At 47.3% G+C, this 16,901-nt stretch overlaps 2 protein-coding genes across 6 annotated transcripts in view; both read left to right on the forward strand.

Moving 5' to 3' along the window:
* The window catches only part of birc6 (baculoviral IAP repeat containing 6), a 36,252-nt gene extending 33,431 nt beyond the window's left edge, over window positions 1-2,821 (forward strand). For all 4 annotated transcript variants that reach the window (XM_085922965.1, XM_085922966.1, XM_085922969.1 and 1 more), the window contains 2 exons: window positions 1,140-1,274; window positions 1,651-2,821. In XM_085922965.1, coding sequence (XP_085779091.1) covers window positions 1,140-1,274; window positions 1,651-1,872 — 357 coding nt within the window. In that variant the 3' untranslated portion in view covers window positions 1,873-2,821. The remainder of the gene's footprint in view (window positions 1-1,139; window positions 1,275-1,650) is intronic.
* Window positions 2,822-4,349: 1,528 nt separating this feature from the next.
* Window positions 4,350-16,507, forward strand: ttc27 (tetratricopeptide repeat domain 27). Of its 2 annotated transcripts, XM_085922963.1 has the most exons (21): window positions 4,350-4,460; window positions 4,527-4,671; window positions 6,382-6,559; window positions 7,204-7,336; window positions 7,488-7,628; window positions 8,297-8,399; window positions 8,645-8,803; window positions 8,996-9,129; window positions 9,322-9,434; window positions 10,146-10,212; window positions 12,601-12,714; window positions 12,887-12,982; window positions 13,598-13,720; window positions 14,290-14,517; window positions 14,634-14,732; window positions 14,962-15,014; window positions 15,214-15,379; window positions 15,500-15,697; window positions 15,775-15,886; window positions 15,944-16,044; window positions 16,218-16,507. In XM_085922963.1, the coding sequence occupies exons 2-21, from the start codon at window positions 4,581-4,583 to the stop codon at window positions 16,341-16,343; spliced, it is 2,535 nt and encodes an 844-aa protein (XP_085779089.1). In that variant the 5' UTR covers window positions 4,350-4,460; window positions 4,527-4,580; the 3' UTR covers window positions 16,344-16,507. The 2 variants fall into 2 exon arrangements, with proteins under 2 accessions (XP_085779089.1, XP_085779090.1); XM_085922964.1 differs by lacking the exon at window positions 4,350-4,460 and having other exon boundaries at window positions 4,482-4,671.
* The last annotated feature ends 394 nt before the right edge of the window (window positions 16,508-16,901 follow it).

Below are 16,901 nucleotides of genomic sequence, written 5' to 3' on the forward strand. Positions count from 1 at the left end.
GTCATTGTGTGCCAGTGCCTAACTAGTGCTATGGTGGGAGATGTGGAGGATGCTGCGCAAGCGTGAATTGCACAGCAGCAGGTTGTCAGGTGGAATTAAGGACAATCGTTTGTGTGTTAAAATATAAATGCGAGAGAGGAAAAGAATAAGTATGCACTTGGATTTTCGTGTGCAAAATGTGTTGTAGGTGTGAGAGTGGACTCATCAGTTCAACCTGATGATAAACAAACCGCTGCTATGAGCCAGGTACGGGAGCCGCAGTTTGCGTTAGTCGGTCGGCTACGGCGAGCCGCTGGTGGGAATACGTCATAACAGCAGTGCCGTTCGCTCCTGTCTGTCTGTCTGTCTGTCTGTCCTCGAGCCATCCGACAGAGCGCTTCCGCGTATCCATCCGTTCCTCGGCTAGTCTTCCTCCCCGCGTTGCCCTGTGGAATCATGAGTGGACGGCATTACCTCAAAGGTCACTGAGTTGATCCGGCAGCCAGGGATCTTCCCCTCTGCCAGTGCAGAGCAGAGCAGAGCTCATCTCCGAGCGCCCGCGTGTTTCCTTTGGGTGTGCATCCGTGTAGTAGATGCGCGGTTGTGCTTCTTTTCATTCTGTGATTGACGGCCATGTCCAAATAGCAAAAGTCAAGCGGCTGTTTGCCGTTGCGACAGGGGAGCCTCGGGGAAAACATCCTCTTTTAACCTCCATATGTTTGCCACGTCTGCGCATAATGTCGGCTATGTGCTTGTCGTTGCAATTTTTGTCACGAACCTTGCCTCGCAGCCGCTCCGATTGGCCATTTGCGCCGCACGTGGCTGACCTTCATAGCGTAAGCAGCCAGCGGGGGTGAGATGGGAACGGGTGACGGTGATGGATAGAGCGGAAAAGTCAGATGGAGATTGGAGTGGTCTACAAACCCCCTTTGCAGCAGATCAAGGCTTACACATCTATTCCCTGCTCAAGTTAGCGAGCGGAAGGCTGGGTATGGATGGGTAGGAGGGTAAAAGCGGTGAAGCAAAGTGCCGGCTGACGTGATTGATATTTGTAGCAAAGGCTTGAACTCAAGTAAGATGTGGAAATATGAGCCCTTGTTGATTGAAAGCGCCATCCATATATTGTGTCAGTCCTCATCACAACATGTATTTGTTTGCAGGTGATCCACAAACATTTTTACCTGAAGCGAACAGAGATTATGTCTCAGTGCGAGGGATGGATCGCTGACATTCAGCAGTACAGCAGTGACAAGAGGGTCGGGCGTACCATGTCCCATCACGCTGCGGCGCTAAAGGTAACGGAAAGAAAGGCCAGCTCAGCTTGAAACAATCCCACTGGACTGAGATAGAGCTTCAATTTTCAATGCCGACTCACAGTTCCGATTCCACATCCTGCGTTGTGCGCCGACGCTCCTCTCCGTCTTCAGCTCCATCCATCCAGCTGCACCAAAGTGGAAACCGTCAAGTAGCGCAGGCATTCCCAGCGCTGCCACATGCACGCACGCACGCCATCAGGCGCATATGTCGCTCCTTCCAGTAAAACACCATATGACAAAAACAACAGAATAGAAAACACCACTCACTCACCTTTGTGCTTTGCTGGGAAAATCATTTTCAAAGAGCCTCCAAATGAATTTCTTACATGCAACATTGTGTGTTTTTGGGATGCAGCGACACACGGCTCAGCTCCGGGAGGAACTGCTGAAGTTGCACTGCCCCGACGGTCTGGAAGCGGACGGCGGCGGCGGCGACGACTTCTCCGAGAAGAGCGCCACCCTGATCCTCAGAGAGCTGCCCGCTCAGGATTCCGAGAAGCCCGGCGGCAGTCAGGACGAGGACGGCGGCGGCGCCTCGGAGCAGATGGCTACTTTAAAAAAAAAAAAAAAGACTTGAGGCTTTGGAGCACAAGCCGCCACTTTGTCCATATTTGTATGTAAAGATCTAATAGTGGGACGCGTGGGGATGTGAGGAACCACAACGCCATGAGACCAACTCTGAACTATGCTATGCCCATCATAAAAACGGTCATCAAAGACTTTTATTTACCTTGAAAAAGTGTGTCAAGATTTTGTGCTCCCCCCCCCCTCCCCCTGTTGTGAAATAACCACTGATTGGTATGTTATTAAACTTGTTTATAAATACATGGCAGAGGAAAATTATATAAGGGAAACTACCTTTAGAAATGAATGTTTACTCAATTTTAATTTCCCCCCCCCCCCATCTTTTGGAGTGACAGCAGATGTTCTTGAGCGTATAGTGGCCCTTCTTAAAGGGCAATATTTCTGGAAAAGCAGCACTATAGAAGGGGAAAAAAAAAAAAAAAAAAGAATTGCAAAGCCCCTTTGGTCACACGTCGCTTCATTTGATATCTCTGGGATCATATCCACTTCAATAAAAGCTTCAATGTTATGTTCTCCCTCTTGCGAACATCTTGGATCATGAGAGCGACCGCGTGTCATTTGAAGGCTTGTGCATGTTGTATGTGCGTGCGTGCGTGCGTGCGTGCGTGCACGCCCAACAATCCCTGTGAGATCCAAAGCTGTGATGTGCCTTTGAGTGACACCCAAAATAGCCCCAAATCCTCCCTCCCTCCCTCCCTCCCTCCATCCATCCAGTCAGTCAGTCAGTCAGTCAGTCCACAGTGTACCTTTACTGACTTTCTTTTGCTGTTTCTACACACTGATGATTTTGGCGCCATCTGACATATAGAATTGCTTGGAACTTTTTTTTTTTATGTTGAAACTCCAGTGAACAAAAAGATGCACTTTCTATTTTAATCACTCCCTAGAACAGTCAGCCGCTTAATCCTTTTGCTAGGACATTAAAATGATGCTTGAAAGTATGCTTTTTTGTCGTTGTCCGCTTTTCTTGTGCAATGCTTTGACATCTTACTGAAGTTGACCAATTCCTCCTGCATTGTGCGTCACAGGGGAGGGGAAAGGTCAATCTCAACTTGTACCCAAAATGACCACATAACCCGCACTTAATGCTGCTATAGCAAAATGGGAGTAGAGTCAATATTTTTGTGCAACAAACCATTTGAAAGACGGCCGTAAGAAAAGGTCGAGAGGCGTTTGAGAGATTGTTTAAGGTCCTTAACACACTGAGCTTCATTAGCGACTGCTGACGGAAGAAAATGTCGCACAGGTATAAACTCGTGGCACAGTTGCCGCATCGATCCTTTTATGTGGCTCGCAAATGCCTTAACGGTTGGATTTTAGGCTGGCTTCAGATGGCTCCAGTTATGTGGGCAAAAGGCCACTCTTATTCCGAATCTGTGTGTGTGTGTGTGTGTGTGTGTTCGCTCACCTCTAAGTCACAGTTAAATGTCAAAGCCAGCTCTTTGCTGCTTTTAGTATTCCAAAAGAGTTTGAGTGCAGAAGCAGTGTAGAATGCATAGTTTTCACACAGCCAAAATGATTGCTCTTCCAAGTACGTAGCATCTTTTTCTTTCTTTTTGTCTTGAGAAAGGAAGGATGTTGTCATTCGAGGAGTGCGGTGACAGCTGCCTGGAGATGGAAAGCCTTGATCGTCAATGACAGGCAGGCAGGCAGAAAGAAAGAAAGAAAGAAGCGTGTCGTGACCTCTCTGTCACCCATGTCCGACCCACTCCACGACACGGCCTAGCTGACTACAGTACATGCATACGCAAGGGTGCTTTCCACGACAGATGGGTGCAGCATGGTGGGAAAAAAAAATTAAAAAGCTGCATCATTTTCAAGGCGTGAAAGGAAGCCAGTGTTCTGAGGAAGTACAAGTGTCTGTTCCTCACAAAAAAACGCTTTTGGAACAGAATCATGCTATTCGGAGAAACAGCATCCTAATCATCTTGTTAGTTATTCTGCATGTCCACAGTCACGCCTGCCATCATTAAGATTGCATTGGTTTTTTTTTTTAACCGAAATAACGCGAACCGCGATGTAGCGGGGGTTGCGTCCGGTGTTGTGCTTGTCTGCGTGCCTGCCTGCCTGCCTGCGTGCCTGCCTGCCTGCGTGGCTGCCTGCCTGGTTGCCTGCCTGCCTGCGTGGCTGCCTGCATGCCTGCATGCCTGCCTGCGTGGCTGCCTGCCTGCGTGGCTGCCTGCCTGCATGCCTGCCTGCGTGGCTGCCTGCGTGGCTGCCTGCCTGCCTGCGTGGCTGCCTGCCTGCCTGCGTGCCTGCCTGCCTGCCTGCCTGCCTGCCTGCGTGCCTGCCTGCCTGCGTGCCTGCCTGCCTGGTTGCCTGCCTGCCTGCGTGGCTGCCTGCCTGCATGCCTGCCTGCGTGGCTGCGTGGCTGCCTGCCTGCGTGGCTGCCTGCCTGCGTGGCTGCCTGCCTGCCTGCCTGCCTGGCTGCCCGGCTGCCTGCCTGTCTGCCCGGCTGCCTGCCTGTCTGCCCGTCTGCCAGCCTGTCTGCCTGCCTGTCTGCTGCTGTAGTGTTGTCACGTTCCCACAATGCAACGCGCAGCTGTCATGGCTGCCCGCTGACGGCTCTCGCTCCACATGGTATGTGCACATCAACATAGTCTCTGTTTTGACGGATGAAACAAACATCCTCGTTTCGACTTGCAGCAATTAAATCGTAGCGAGTGAGAGCAGATCGGGAAGTTGTGGCTGGCTGTCAAAATGTCGCTCGATGTGGAGCTCGCCATCCTCAGAGGCTTTCCAACACCTAGTGAGGAGACAGCATGGAAGCAGGACATCTACGGCTTTGCAGGTGAGACCAAAAACAGCAAGGGACCTTCACACACACACAGACAGACAGACAGACAGCCTTGTTTCTATTATTTAGTCTGAGGTCCGCTCGAGAGTACAACCAAGCAATGTTCTGTTGCAAACAAACGAAAAGTAGACATCATGGATTGACTTTCGTGGGGCTTGTGTTTGTCGTGCCTGACTCCGCTCAATAATTCACGGATTTAACAACGCGTACTTAACTAATGAACAGATAGCAACCCATAAAAAATGCACATGCAGGCGTGTGACTGACTGTGCTATTTGGGTTTTGAATAAGCTTAGCTTGTTTTCATCCATGATTTCTTCCTGATTGAAGAAGTTGTAACGCAGGCATGACAAAGGTGTCACCACACTCCATCAAGCAAAATTGGATACTCGTTAACAATTTTCAGGGGAATTGATGGATATTCTCTCTCAATATTGCTTTGCCGCCATCCTCTGGCGTCCATGATCGGAGGAGCTTGGTTTCGTCAGACCTGGGCAAATTATTATGATGGAATATTTTTGGACTCGTCTTTTTCTTTTGCATACGACTAGAAAGATCCTAGGTAACACCGGTGGCAATTGCTCCTTTAAAAAAAGGAACGCTTGCACTGAAATAACTTGCAAGAATATACTCAAGTTCTATTTCCTCCTACTAATATTTCGGAGCGACTGGTTAACATAATTGTCAAATGGATGTCTGGAAAAATGTCCGTGCTTCCAGAGCTGCGCTATATTCCAAGCCAAACAAACACCCCCCCCCCCCCCCCCCCTCATCTGGAATTGATTGAAGCTGAACGGCGAGTGAAAAAATGTCCAAATAGATTGTAATAACTCATGAGTCTGTCTTGACGTTGACTGGTGTTTGAATATCAAGCTCTTATTTCTTTTCCCCTTGAGCTGAAATGTGGGCAGTCAGGTCAAGCCTCCAAAGTATCCCCAATAGGATCTGGGCACAGATGAAACCGAGGCTACCTATTAAGTGATGGATATCCAGTGACCAGACACACTTGGCTTCTTAATGAAGGCTCGTGGGTTGAAGCGTCTACAGAGATTTCTTTCGTTGTTCATTTTGGACCTCGCAGGTCATTCAGCTGCAAATTCCGCTCGCTCCCCATTGCACTCTCTGAATTGTTCTGAATTATCGAGTAATTTGAGGACCCCGGCCTTGTTTTCCATAATTGCTGCCATTTCATCAGCAGACATGGAGAGTAGCTGAAATGTTATTCAACACTTGGCCATTTGTCAGGCTTTCGTTTTCTACCTCGTCACGCTCTCCCCCTCCCTGGCCTCATCCTCCTCTCCGAGCTTTTTGATGGTGCTACTTTCATTCCATCCACAGAGAGAAATCAAATCAAACTGCACCGCGAGCTGCAGATCCTTTTTCAAGCCAAGCGTGTACGGCAATGCGGGCAGTCAGATGTTAACATTGATGGTCATCGTAAACCAATTGATGGGGAAAGCCACTTGATGGTGCAGCAGCACATGAGTGTGCGCTGGCAAATGAGAACGTCCCAAAATAATCATCCACCGTGTTCCCTTGTTTAGTACGTTCCAGAAAATAGAAGCTGATTTTTCGGGGGGTGATTTAAAAAATGTGAATGACTTTGCACTCGTGTGAATTGACAAGCTCAAGTGTTCTGAATTTGAATTAGAATGTAACCTCCCCCCCCCCCCCTTTTTTTTTTTTTTCTTCATCTTCTTCTAGAGATGGGCTCTGTGTTGGAGTCCTTGATGAATGGGGACTTTGAAGCAGTTTTGAGAAGCCCTCAGGTGCTGGCACTGCTTACTGGGGATGGCAGCTGTCACGAGGGCGAGAGCATCGAAGCCTATTTAGAGAGACGCTTCCTCTCGTACCTGAGCGCAGATGGCGATCAAAGCAGCAGGTAAAGTATCACGCTCCAAACGACACGTGCCCTTGGTGGCGAAGCATTTGAGCGTACGGTTTGAAATTGTACGCAACTTGTTTTTTCCCGCAAAGCCTTTTACACATTTAAACATGCTTACAAATATGGCCAGAATTGTTTGTATCCTTCCTTCCGTTCAAGAAAGCGTTGTGACTTTTTGCGAGGCCCTTTCAAGTCTTTCACGATTTGCGAGCTCTGAAATCAAATTTTTGTGATCAATTTCCAAATGTATGTTTCTTGCAGTTGATAATGAGCTAATGAGGCGGAAGTAGCTGAGCTGATCTCAAGGGTGTTTGTTGGCTCCTATTAAGTGTCTGGATTCTTTAGTCATGAATGATTAATTCTCAATAAGCACAGCTTAACATCTCTCTTCCTCACTCACGCTAGCTCCAAAACGGCCAGCTCATGAATAAAGTAAATGTGACACATATTGCTCCTCCACTTGGCTTATAATAATTGCTTCACTTTCCTTCCCTTTCCTCCACCACCCTCCATCAATGTAGAAAGGAAGAAAATAGGAAGGCAGCGAAGCACGTCACTTGTTCCCAATTTTTTAATTGTCCATAAAGTGAAATGGCAGCTGAAACGTCCCTGAAGTAACCTGGAAACTTTTTTCTTTTCAGCTCCAGCAGACAAGTGCTGGTGATGACGGTGGCAGTGTCTTGCCTCCACATGTTTGTCCAAAGCAACTGGACCGGTCCCCCACTCTCCATTCCTGTCTCTGACCTTCTGCCTCCGGCCTTGCTCTCTCCTCAGGTAGAAATTGCACCTCAGCTATTTGCGGTCCCTGTGCTTGCTTGTACAGGTATAAATGGGATCATCCAGCACGATTGTTATCGAAGGACATGGACAATGGAGCATCACAGTCAACTTGATGGCCTCTTTTCCAATGCAATATGTGTTGTAGCCTCAGTCCACGGTAGAAGCGATCCACTCTTTCCTGCTCCTGGATGGTGAGTCCGTGTACAGCCTGGTGGCCAACCCATTCCTCCTCATGCTGGCGAGGGTCATTCTCACCAAATGCTGTTCCAAGATGGAGCAACTTCAGGTAAAATCACTGCTTTACAATAATATCTGAGCATCCTTATCTACGTTTTTGACCAACCTGCCACCGCAGATAGTCGAGATGGGAATAGTAGCTCATCCTCTCCACAAGAACGTCCACTCGGCTAACGGCTAATGACATCTCGGAGGAAGTATTTGCGTGGCATTGTACGTCGACATCCTCCTAGTGCGTTAATACGGTAACTTACGAAACTTTTTGCCATGCTCAGCAAGCCATGAGTCATTCCTAATGTGAGTGCAAATCAATTTTGAGCGCCCTAATCTGACATCAGCAGCAGCGATTTTCTGTCAGACGTGATTCAATGTTAATGTGCTCTTTAGATACTAATGGAGCAGAAGGAAATGAATTCATACTGCTGTTGTCTGCCAAGCTTGCGCCAGCTTTTAAAGCTTTACACTACCACTAAAGCCCCGAAGCTCATCCAATTGGCAGTCAGATATGTTTTGTTTTATTTGCATTTTGTTGTCCTCTTTTTAGACTCTTTATTATTATTTTTATTTTATTTTTTTAAAGGTGGTGGACAGTGTGACAAAAATAACTCGATGGAAGGAGTCTGTTGGCCCTCAGTGCATTTCATTTCATAAAGTGTACATAATAAACATAATCATGTATGAAGCATTGTCATTTGTATATTTTGAAAAACGTTTCAGCTTCTCTCCTGGTGGACTCTACGCTACATCAACCTCCACCAACAAATCCTGGAGGCGTGTTCTCAGCAGCTCTTCCAGTTGTCCCTCACGAGCATGGGAAAAGGTTGACGTTTTCTCATGTAATACCTCCATGTAGTGTTGGAGAGGTTATTTTATTTTGACCTTCCGGAAGTTCAAGTCGTGCCCGACCGAGTTTTGGCCAGCTTCCTCAAAAATAGGCTGTCCAAATGCGGCTTTCAAACGTGACGACAAACTGAGGAAAAGGACGAATGTTGAGTGATTTCTCTGGAAAGAAATGGACTGAGTGACTTTTGGTTGTGTTGCCTTTTTCTTCTTCCTTCCCCACAGTGCTGAAACGTGAGTCTCTGTTCTCTGAGCAGAGAAAGCTGGCAATCCAGTTCCACTTGGAGTGTGTTTATTGTAGTCTGACCTACTTTGAATACCAGGCTGCCAAGGAACACATTAAGAAAGCCCAGGAGCTCTCAATGCTTGATATCAACACGACCGGTATGATGTTTATAAATATTTTTTCTTCTTCTTTTATGCCAACTGGGGCTGCAACTGATGATTGTTCAAAAAATAACCAATCCGTGGATGATTTTGTCCATGAATCGATGCATGGATGGGATGTAAAATAGCATGAATGACTTGCTTTATTTCTGATTTTTATTTGTTGATATTTCTTTGTTATAAATCAAGGTGCCTTGGGGAAACGTACCTATTTCCAGCAAAAGTATTTGGCTCAGCTCATCCTTGAGGTGAAGAGAAAGGAGAATCAGGATGAATGCGTGGTCGCAAGTCCCTCACCAACGCCACAAGCCCTACTGCCCAAGGTATGCTACCATGGCGCGCTGTGGCCACACTGCTCGTTTCAATGGAATGTATGCTTTGTTCAATTCGTGTCATTCAAAATAAAGAGCTGAGTACAACTTTGAATGTGAGTCACAAAACAGCACGAGTTCCTCTTCAAATTCAAACTCGTTTCCTTTTCAAACGCACTCTGACATTGAGTGATATTTTTGCAGGATTGCAATCTCGGGGATGACACCGTGTTGGACAGGATCGATTTAGCAGAGCCAGAGCGGTATGAGGTGCCGGAACTCACTGCGGAGGAGCAGGCACTCATCCTGGGAATCTGGTAAGTCGACAAGAAACGATGAGTCTGTGTGTGTGTGTGTGTGTGTGTTAGAAGCTATTTCCCTACTTTCGAGTTGTTGTCGTGCACTTCATGATTCATTTATTTTGACATTCCTCAAAGTTAATGAAGTTTCCTTTTGTGCCTTGAACTCATTCAATATGTCGTGACAAAAATACATCCGTAAAAGAACGCTGTCTGGTCTAGATGTGGTGATGAAGAATTCATAGAAAATGCTCCCGGTTGGTTGGTTGGATGGTTGGATGGATGGATGCCCACGCTTACAGTTCATTTTTGAACACCAAGCACTTTGCAGTCTTGGCGATGGAAAAGTAATCAATTAGGTGAAAACCTGAAACGCCACTGAGAGTGTTGAGAGTTAAAGACGGAGGGGGGAAAAAAAAACCAACAACAAACTTCCTAGCGAGGCTTCTATACTAAAGCGCACACACAGAAGACAAGCAATAGGTGCTGGAGAGGCTGAATAGAAAGTCGAGTGAAGGTCAATGGAGAAAAAAGCCTGTGAGATTGCTTGGCGATGAATGAGCATCAGAGTTGTCATGTCATTTTATGGCTACGTACACATTGGGCTGTTTTGTAATCTGGCTGTTTTTGTTTGGCCTGAATCTGAACTCATCTGTTATTGTAGTTTTGTTTCCCTCTTGGACAATATTTGACCCCGCTATGCACTTTTGTGCATATTGTGTTTTACAGTACAGATTTTCACAAGAATAATCCTGTGCACAAACTGACGCAAGAGGAACTTCTGGCTTTCACATCAGTAAGTAGCTTTCATCGTATTAACATCTGTACATTGTTTTATGTCACCATCTAAGGGGAAGGTTGTTGCTGGCGCGTGCATTTGTGCCTTGCCTGTGTCTCTTTGAAAGAAGATCCTCTTTTTGCAAGAAAAATCTTGTTGTACACTAAGACAGCCAGCGAGTGGGCAATACACAAAGACAAAAGTGACTGGCTCACTGACTTTTATTTTGACTGTGCTCACTTTGGCCATTTATCTGCAATTGACAGGAAGTGTGGAAAATGTCTTCAGATAATTTGCTCTCTGTTTAGTCTCAGCGGGCCTGGCCTGGCCTGGCCTGGCTCTTATTAGATTTGGATCTCTTCTGTTTAAGCACGTTAAATCCCCAAATTGTGAAAAATGGTCCCGACTCCTTCATTGTAACCCTTTGACGCAGCCTATTTCATAACAATTCCCTATGGAGCATGACACTTGGAAAAAGTCCACATGTTTATACAGCTGCTTTGCTAAATTGCTCTCCCTGGCATTTGAAGATTTTCTTGCCCTAACACACAGTGTTGCCGGTGACTTCCATCCAACTTTTCTTTTCACTCGAAGCGGACGGACCGGCGCTCCGAGACTGAGCTCTATCGAGTCTCAAAACCATCCTTGTAGCAACATGGCAAGTTCATTTGGTTTAGCGCAATAGAAATATTTCATGTAGGCTACAGACAGTAGGAGCGTTGAATACAGCTGTATTTGGAAATGAATCCAATGTTGAAGGCAAAATACATTGAATTGGATTGTTCATCATGCTGAAGAATTCAGTTCAGCCGCCATCCAAAAAATGGACTCTGTTATTCCAAAAGAAGCACTAGATTTGAGGAGAAAAAGGTGTGATGTTTTTTTTCTTCTTGCCAAAAGTGACAGAGACTAGACAGAGTTATGGATGACATCACAAAATGGCAAGACCCAGATTTGTTTTCTTTCTGCTGCCGCTATATTTCCCTATGAGAAAAACGTGTTTTAAAGCAGAACAAATAGCTTACCAACTCGTCTTAGCCTTTGGAGACTCCACTGTAATTTGTGTGAGAGAGAGCCGTGATTACTTGGAGCAGCTGCAAAAGCCATGAATCCGTTGTCGTCCGACTCCGGTCATTGTGAGGTCATGTTGGCGGGATGAGGCCTTCCTGATGTCTTCAAGTGATTATCCTTGCCACTTGAGCACCAGGGACCCAAGTCAAGTTCCATCACTGCAAACTCAAGTGGAAGCCATAAACGTTGAAAGACAAGCTTGACTCTCTCATTCGACAGATCTCCCTCGGAGACAGATTGTTCGTCTGGAGACGTTTCAACAAAGAAATCCGATGACGATCCCGAATCTGTCCGGGCTGATAAGACTGCCCGCCTGTCAGGACAGGAAATTAAAATTGAAAAACAGCAGGTCTCCGGAGGTCCAGCTGGAATCCATTGATGCCAAATCATTCCGTTGCTTATGACACAAAGGAAAAAAAATGCAATTATTTCATTGTATTTGTTGTTAGTTACCATACTTGTGACATCTGTGTCCCAGGCGAGCTGATTGACTTGATTATTTGGTTTCTCTCTCTTGCTCGCTCGCTCGCACGCACAAATGGGCTGTTGTTGGGGGGGGCGTATTGGATTGGATCTGTTATCTTGCATCCCTTGATCAGGTTGCAAGCTAACGTAACGTAACGTCACGTGTGACAGGAATAGCGCCGGCCGGCTCTGTGAGCAGGCATCTTCCCAGTCTACACGTAGATCCGGCAATCTGCAGGCTGGTTAGATGGTTGTCACGTGTCTGGCCGTCTTCACCGACGACTGAGCTCTGAGTCTTTCGTGGATCGCCTAGATGGGCGAAAGCCAGCACTTTCAAATGCTGTGAAAAGGCCCAAACGGTCGGACTGTATGGCTTTAGCCCTCGTTCCTGGCGCGAGGCGCTTTATTCCGCTGCCGCAATAGCCGAGCCCTCTTCAAAAGATGTACGAGATGCACACCGGATTCATTGTTGACTCAAAAGCTTTTATGTTTGTGTCGATTTGATTCCACAAGCGGAATGTCCAAAATGCTTTCCAACATTGTCGTACGACAGAAGAAAATTGTCCTCGTAAATCTTGATGAATGTTGTTTCTTCCAAATGTTTGAAAGGACAGACTTATTGCAGGGTGATAATGCTCCAAATTCTGCATCACTCGCATTTTTAGCCCACGGCCAAAAGTGCGTGTGATCCAAGCTAACATCGTGAACCGTTTAAGAAAGTGCCGACCCGACCGACCGTTTCGACCTTGATTCTCCAGTAAGCTGTGCAAAAATGATTGTAATTGTTGATTCCTCTTTGCCAAGCTCCAGCGACGGCCATTACCCAGATGTAATCCTAATCATGGTTGAAATGTACTTGTTTGTCCACAGTTTTTGCTGTCTCAGCCCAAGTTCTGGGCTGTGGAGGTGACTGCACTTTGCCTCCGGACCAAACTGGAAAAGGGGAGTTCCCGACGTATTGAGAGAGCCATGATGCAAACTCAGGTAAGCTACAAACTTCACTTCATCGTGACTCCATTGACAGCGCATTTGCCAAGAGGTGGCATTTGGGGAATCGGATTTTGGCAGTGCCCTGACCTAGTCACCATAGTATGATTTGTTGTCATCGTCTGGTAAAAGTCTTCTTGTTGTTGGTTGTTGTTTTTTTCACTTTCAGGCAATAGTAGAGCATTTTGAAGACAAGAACTGTCCCGTGATTGAACGTCTGAAGATATTTTACTGCTGCCGTGCTCCGACCAGATGGGTTGTCCAGGTAACAGAGTGTGATTGGTTTTCTCTGACAACACTGTGGAACGTGCAGAAGACAAGATGATCTTCATTCCAGATTGAGTGGCATTGTCAATTCATACGTTTGAGACCATTTCAAGACATAGCGCTGTGTATAGCGAGGTTTCACCAAGACAACAAAATGGCTCCTGAAAAGATTTACAGCGGATAAGATAAGCTCAATGTTTACCTTTTCCAAATTTAGAGGATTTTGATTGCCTGCAGACATCACACAAAGCTTTACAAATGCTCGGGAGACCCCGTAATATGTGGAAGAAAAAGAGCATTTTGGGGGCGGAGCGCTCACCCAGGCGTCCTATCATAACTGATAACAGCAAGAAAGCTGGGGAAAAGAAAGTAGGTCGAGGCTCTTGATTGTAGCCGCTGATGTGATGTGATGTGATGCATTTCTTTCTGAAAAAAACAGGCCCCTTTCTTTTATTGAGTTGAAAATGGCCTTGGTGTCAGGTGATACTTTGGTGTTCATGCCAAATGATACTTTGAATGGACACGCGACCCGTTTGACTCAGAATTCCACTGTAGGTAGAAATGCTGGAGCCAGTTGACTTTCATCATGTTTTCTGCATGGCTTTGTCTCCAGAAACACTTGGCCACGCTTCTGACAGAGCTCGCCTGCGTCAGTTCAGCGCTACTCATTTATGAAAAGCTCCAGCTCTGGGAAGACGTTATCATATGCTACGAGAGACTCGGGCAGCACGGCAAGGTATACAAATTTGGTTTTCCAGAAGAATGGCTTCAAGTTTCCTCTCCTACCCCTTGAGTTCCTTTTAGCCCCTCCCTCCCTCCCTCCCTCCCTCCCTCCCTCCCTCCCTCCCTCCCTCTCCAGTCGTGCCTTCTTGGGCCGAGCAGCTTCGTGTGGGGCGAAGCTCCTTTCCTCGCTGTTCTGTCATCGGCGACGAAAAGCGGCGATCGTTTCGGCTCGATAAAGCGCCGCAGAAAAAGGCTGCAATTAGCCCAGCGTGACACCAAAAGGCTGCGGTCAAGGCAATAAGCGCATGAAACAAACAGCTCATACGTACGTACGTACGTACATCCTAAGCTTGATCCCTGGAGTGCTGGCCTTTAAATTGGACAGCCAAATGAGTGCTGTTGTTAAATGCAGCTTTTGCCGTCCGGAGAAGGTAAAGCCCTCCCTCAAACATCTCCGGTTGGCACATGAGCCCAATTCTGGCCAGTGAAGCGCAGCGCTTCCCAGCGCGCCTCCTTAAGCGGTCTCGCTCGCTCGCTCGGTCGCAGCGGAGTTTGCTTCCACCCTTTTTCCCCTGCGCTCAGGCCGAGGAGATTGTCCGACGGGAGTTGGAGAAAAAGGAGACGCCGAGTCTGTACTGCCTGCTAGGGGACATCTTAAGAGAGCATCGGTACTACGAGCGGGCTTGGGAGCTATCGGGACGTGGCAGCGCCAGAGCCATGCGCTCCAAAGCCTTGCTCCATCTCCGCAACAAGGAGTTCCAGCAGTGCGTGGACTGCTTCGAACAGTCACTCAAAATCAACTCCCTGCAGGTACTCAAAGTTGTTGCCGTTGGCCCGACGAGCCGATGCAACTCCAAATCTTAAACTCTAAGTGAATGCGTACAGTGTGTCCACGTTTGTGTGTGTGTGTGTGTGTGTGTGTGTAGCTCGGTGTGTGGTTTTCCCTGGGTTGTGCCTACTTGGCCTTGGAGGGCTACGAGGGAGCGGCCAAGGCTTTCCAAAGATGTGTGGGACTGGAGCCAGATGTGAGTCCCAACATAAACCTTACAGCAGTAGTCTAGAAGGAAAAAAAAAAAAAAGCCATAAATCTATGGTTCATATCTTTGTGTCTAGACTTGGTAAAAATAATGAATAACAAGTGTACAATTGTAGGAATTCACACTGGACTCAGCTCTTCTGCAGCAAGCGGTTCGGTTCAGCTCCAATTGAAAATGACAACACTCGTATGTCTGCTCTTTTCTACTGTGCCTTTAGAATGCAGAAGCATGGAACAACCTCTCGACAGCATACATTCGCCTCGGAAATAAGTAAGTGACGTGCTTTTTCTGCTGACCCCCCCCCAAAAAAATCACAGTATTTGGTTATGATTTCCTTTCGAATGGTTGTAATTTGAAAAAGCGTCATCACTTACAGCAAAATAATAATATTGTAGGTACTTTTTTCCAACAACAATAAATATTGCAACAGGTTGTTGTCAAATTGTTTCTCCCCCCCCCCCCCCCCCAGAAACCGAGCCTTTTGTACCCTCCAAGAAGCCCTTAAATGCAACTACGAACACTGGCAGATTTGGGAAAATTTCATTGTCGTCAGCGTCGACGTCGGTGCCTTCGCCGAAGCCATCCAGGCCTACCATCGTCTGATGGATCTAAGAGACAAATACAAGGACATCCAGGTTTTTTCTTGACCGCCCAAAGTCGATCGAGTTTGCTTCCACTTTCTCACGCGGCACAAGATGTATCAGAAGACGCGGCTGATACTCCCATTTACGCCTCCTCCGTTTGCTCTGTTGCAGATTGTTAAGATCCTAGTTCGGGCCGTGGTTGAAAAGTTGTCCGACAGCCGGGGTGAGCAGGCGGCGTCTTTGCGCTCCAAACTAAAGGAACTTCTGGGTCGGATCAGCGCCCGCCACAGCAACGATCCCGAAATATGGCAGCAGTATGCTGTGTTGTATGGGGGTGGCCGCAGCTGCAGTGCAGAAGAAAATGAAAAGGTCTCACGTTTCTTCAAAAGGTATCCATCTGCCCCTTGCTTCTTTCAAGAGAATCAATGATCATTTGGGCCTTTTAGGCACTGCAGTTTTTGGCCAAGGCCCATCGCTGTGAGCTTCAAGCCGGCGGCTGGGAAAAGGAGCCCCATCTTTTTAAGGAAGTGATCAAAAGAGCCGTCAATGTGGCTGAAGGTGAGTCTCGCTCAACTTGCGGGCAGATCAATGCTAACGTCTCTCTTGTTTTTCTAGTAAGCATCGCTTGCAGTGAGAAGAAAAGGAATCGTGCGGAAGCTCTTCCAATGCTCTCTTCGACACGCCTCAGCCTGAAGGGCTTGGCTAGCAAAGCCGAGGTACACACGTGCTTGCACAAAGCCAACACTGACGTTTGCATTTTCACTCAAGGGGGCAGCACTTCAACATAAATTTAGTAGGATTCAACCAAGATGAGGGATAGAAAGCCGATAGTTTGTTTCACTTAAAATGTCCACGGAGTCTTCGCGTTTCATCCAATGTTGTCTTCCAGCAAATGCACACCGATGCGGCTTCGGGTGAGATCTGCGCCGAGCTACGAGACGATGTCGCTCTTCTGGAGGATCTGGTTACACAGCTGCAGGAGCTGTGCGGAGAACTTCGTGGCCAATCGTCGTGAATACCCATTCAAATCCCAGTTTTCAATTTGAACCTAATTGCTGCAATCCCTCCACTGTAGGATTTGTGACATTTTGCTAAGCCTTGGCACTTTGTGTGCGATTCTTTTTTTGTGGATTGGAGAGAAAAGAAAAATTTCAATAAATAAGGCGCATCCCATCCTAATTTTCTGCGTGTGAGCCTGTCTGCATCCTTCCAGCCAGCCAGCCAGCCAGCCAGGCAGAGAACAAACACTTTGTCTGGTGCCGCAGCTTCAGTTGTGCATCACGTAAAAACGGCTAAGCGTCTGCCTTTGGTCCACGGGTCGCATCTGCTCGCTCCAAGCGTTCTCCAGCGCTCGGCCGTGTTTCTCAAAGACGCTCGTCTCCTTGCGGAGGGCGTCGGCGGCCCGGGCGGCTCTCTCCCTCCTCCAGCTCCTCCATCTTTTGGAGTGGCGTCCGAGTGCGGCCGCATTCCAGCTGCCAGAGCCGTTAGGAGCGTAGCGTTGGCTTTTTGCGCTCCTTCCTAGAGATGTGTTACTTTTTCCCCCCAAAGAATTGCTCGAGATGCTTTCTGTACT

The sequence above is a fragment of the Syngnathus leptorhynchus genome, chromosome 10 (genome assembly GCF_054491065.1).
Source record: "Syngnathus leptorhynchus isolate UIUO chromosome 10, UIUO_Slep, whole genome shotgun sequence".
Classification (NCBI taxonomy): Eukaryota; Metazoa; Chordata; class Actinopteri; order Syngnathiformes; family Syngnathidae; genus Syngnathus; species Syngnathus leptorhynchus.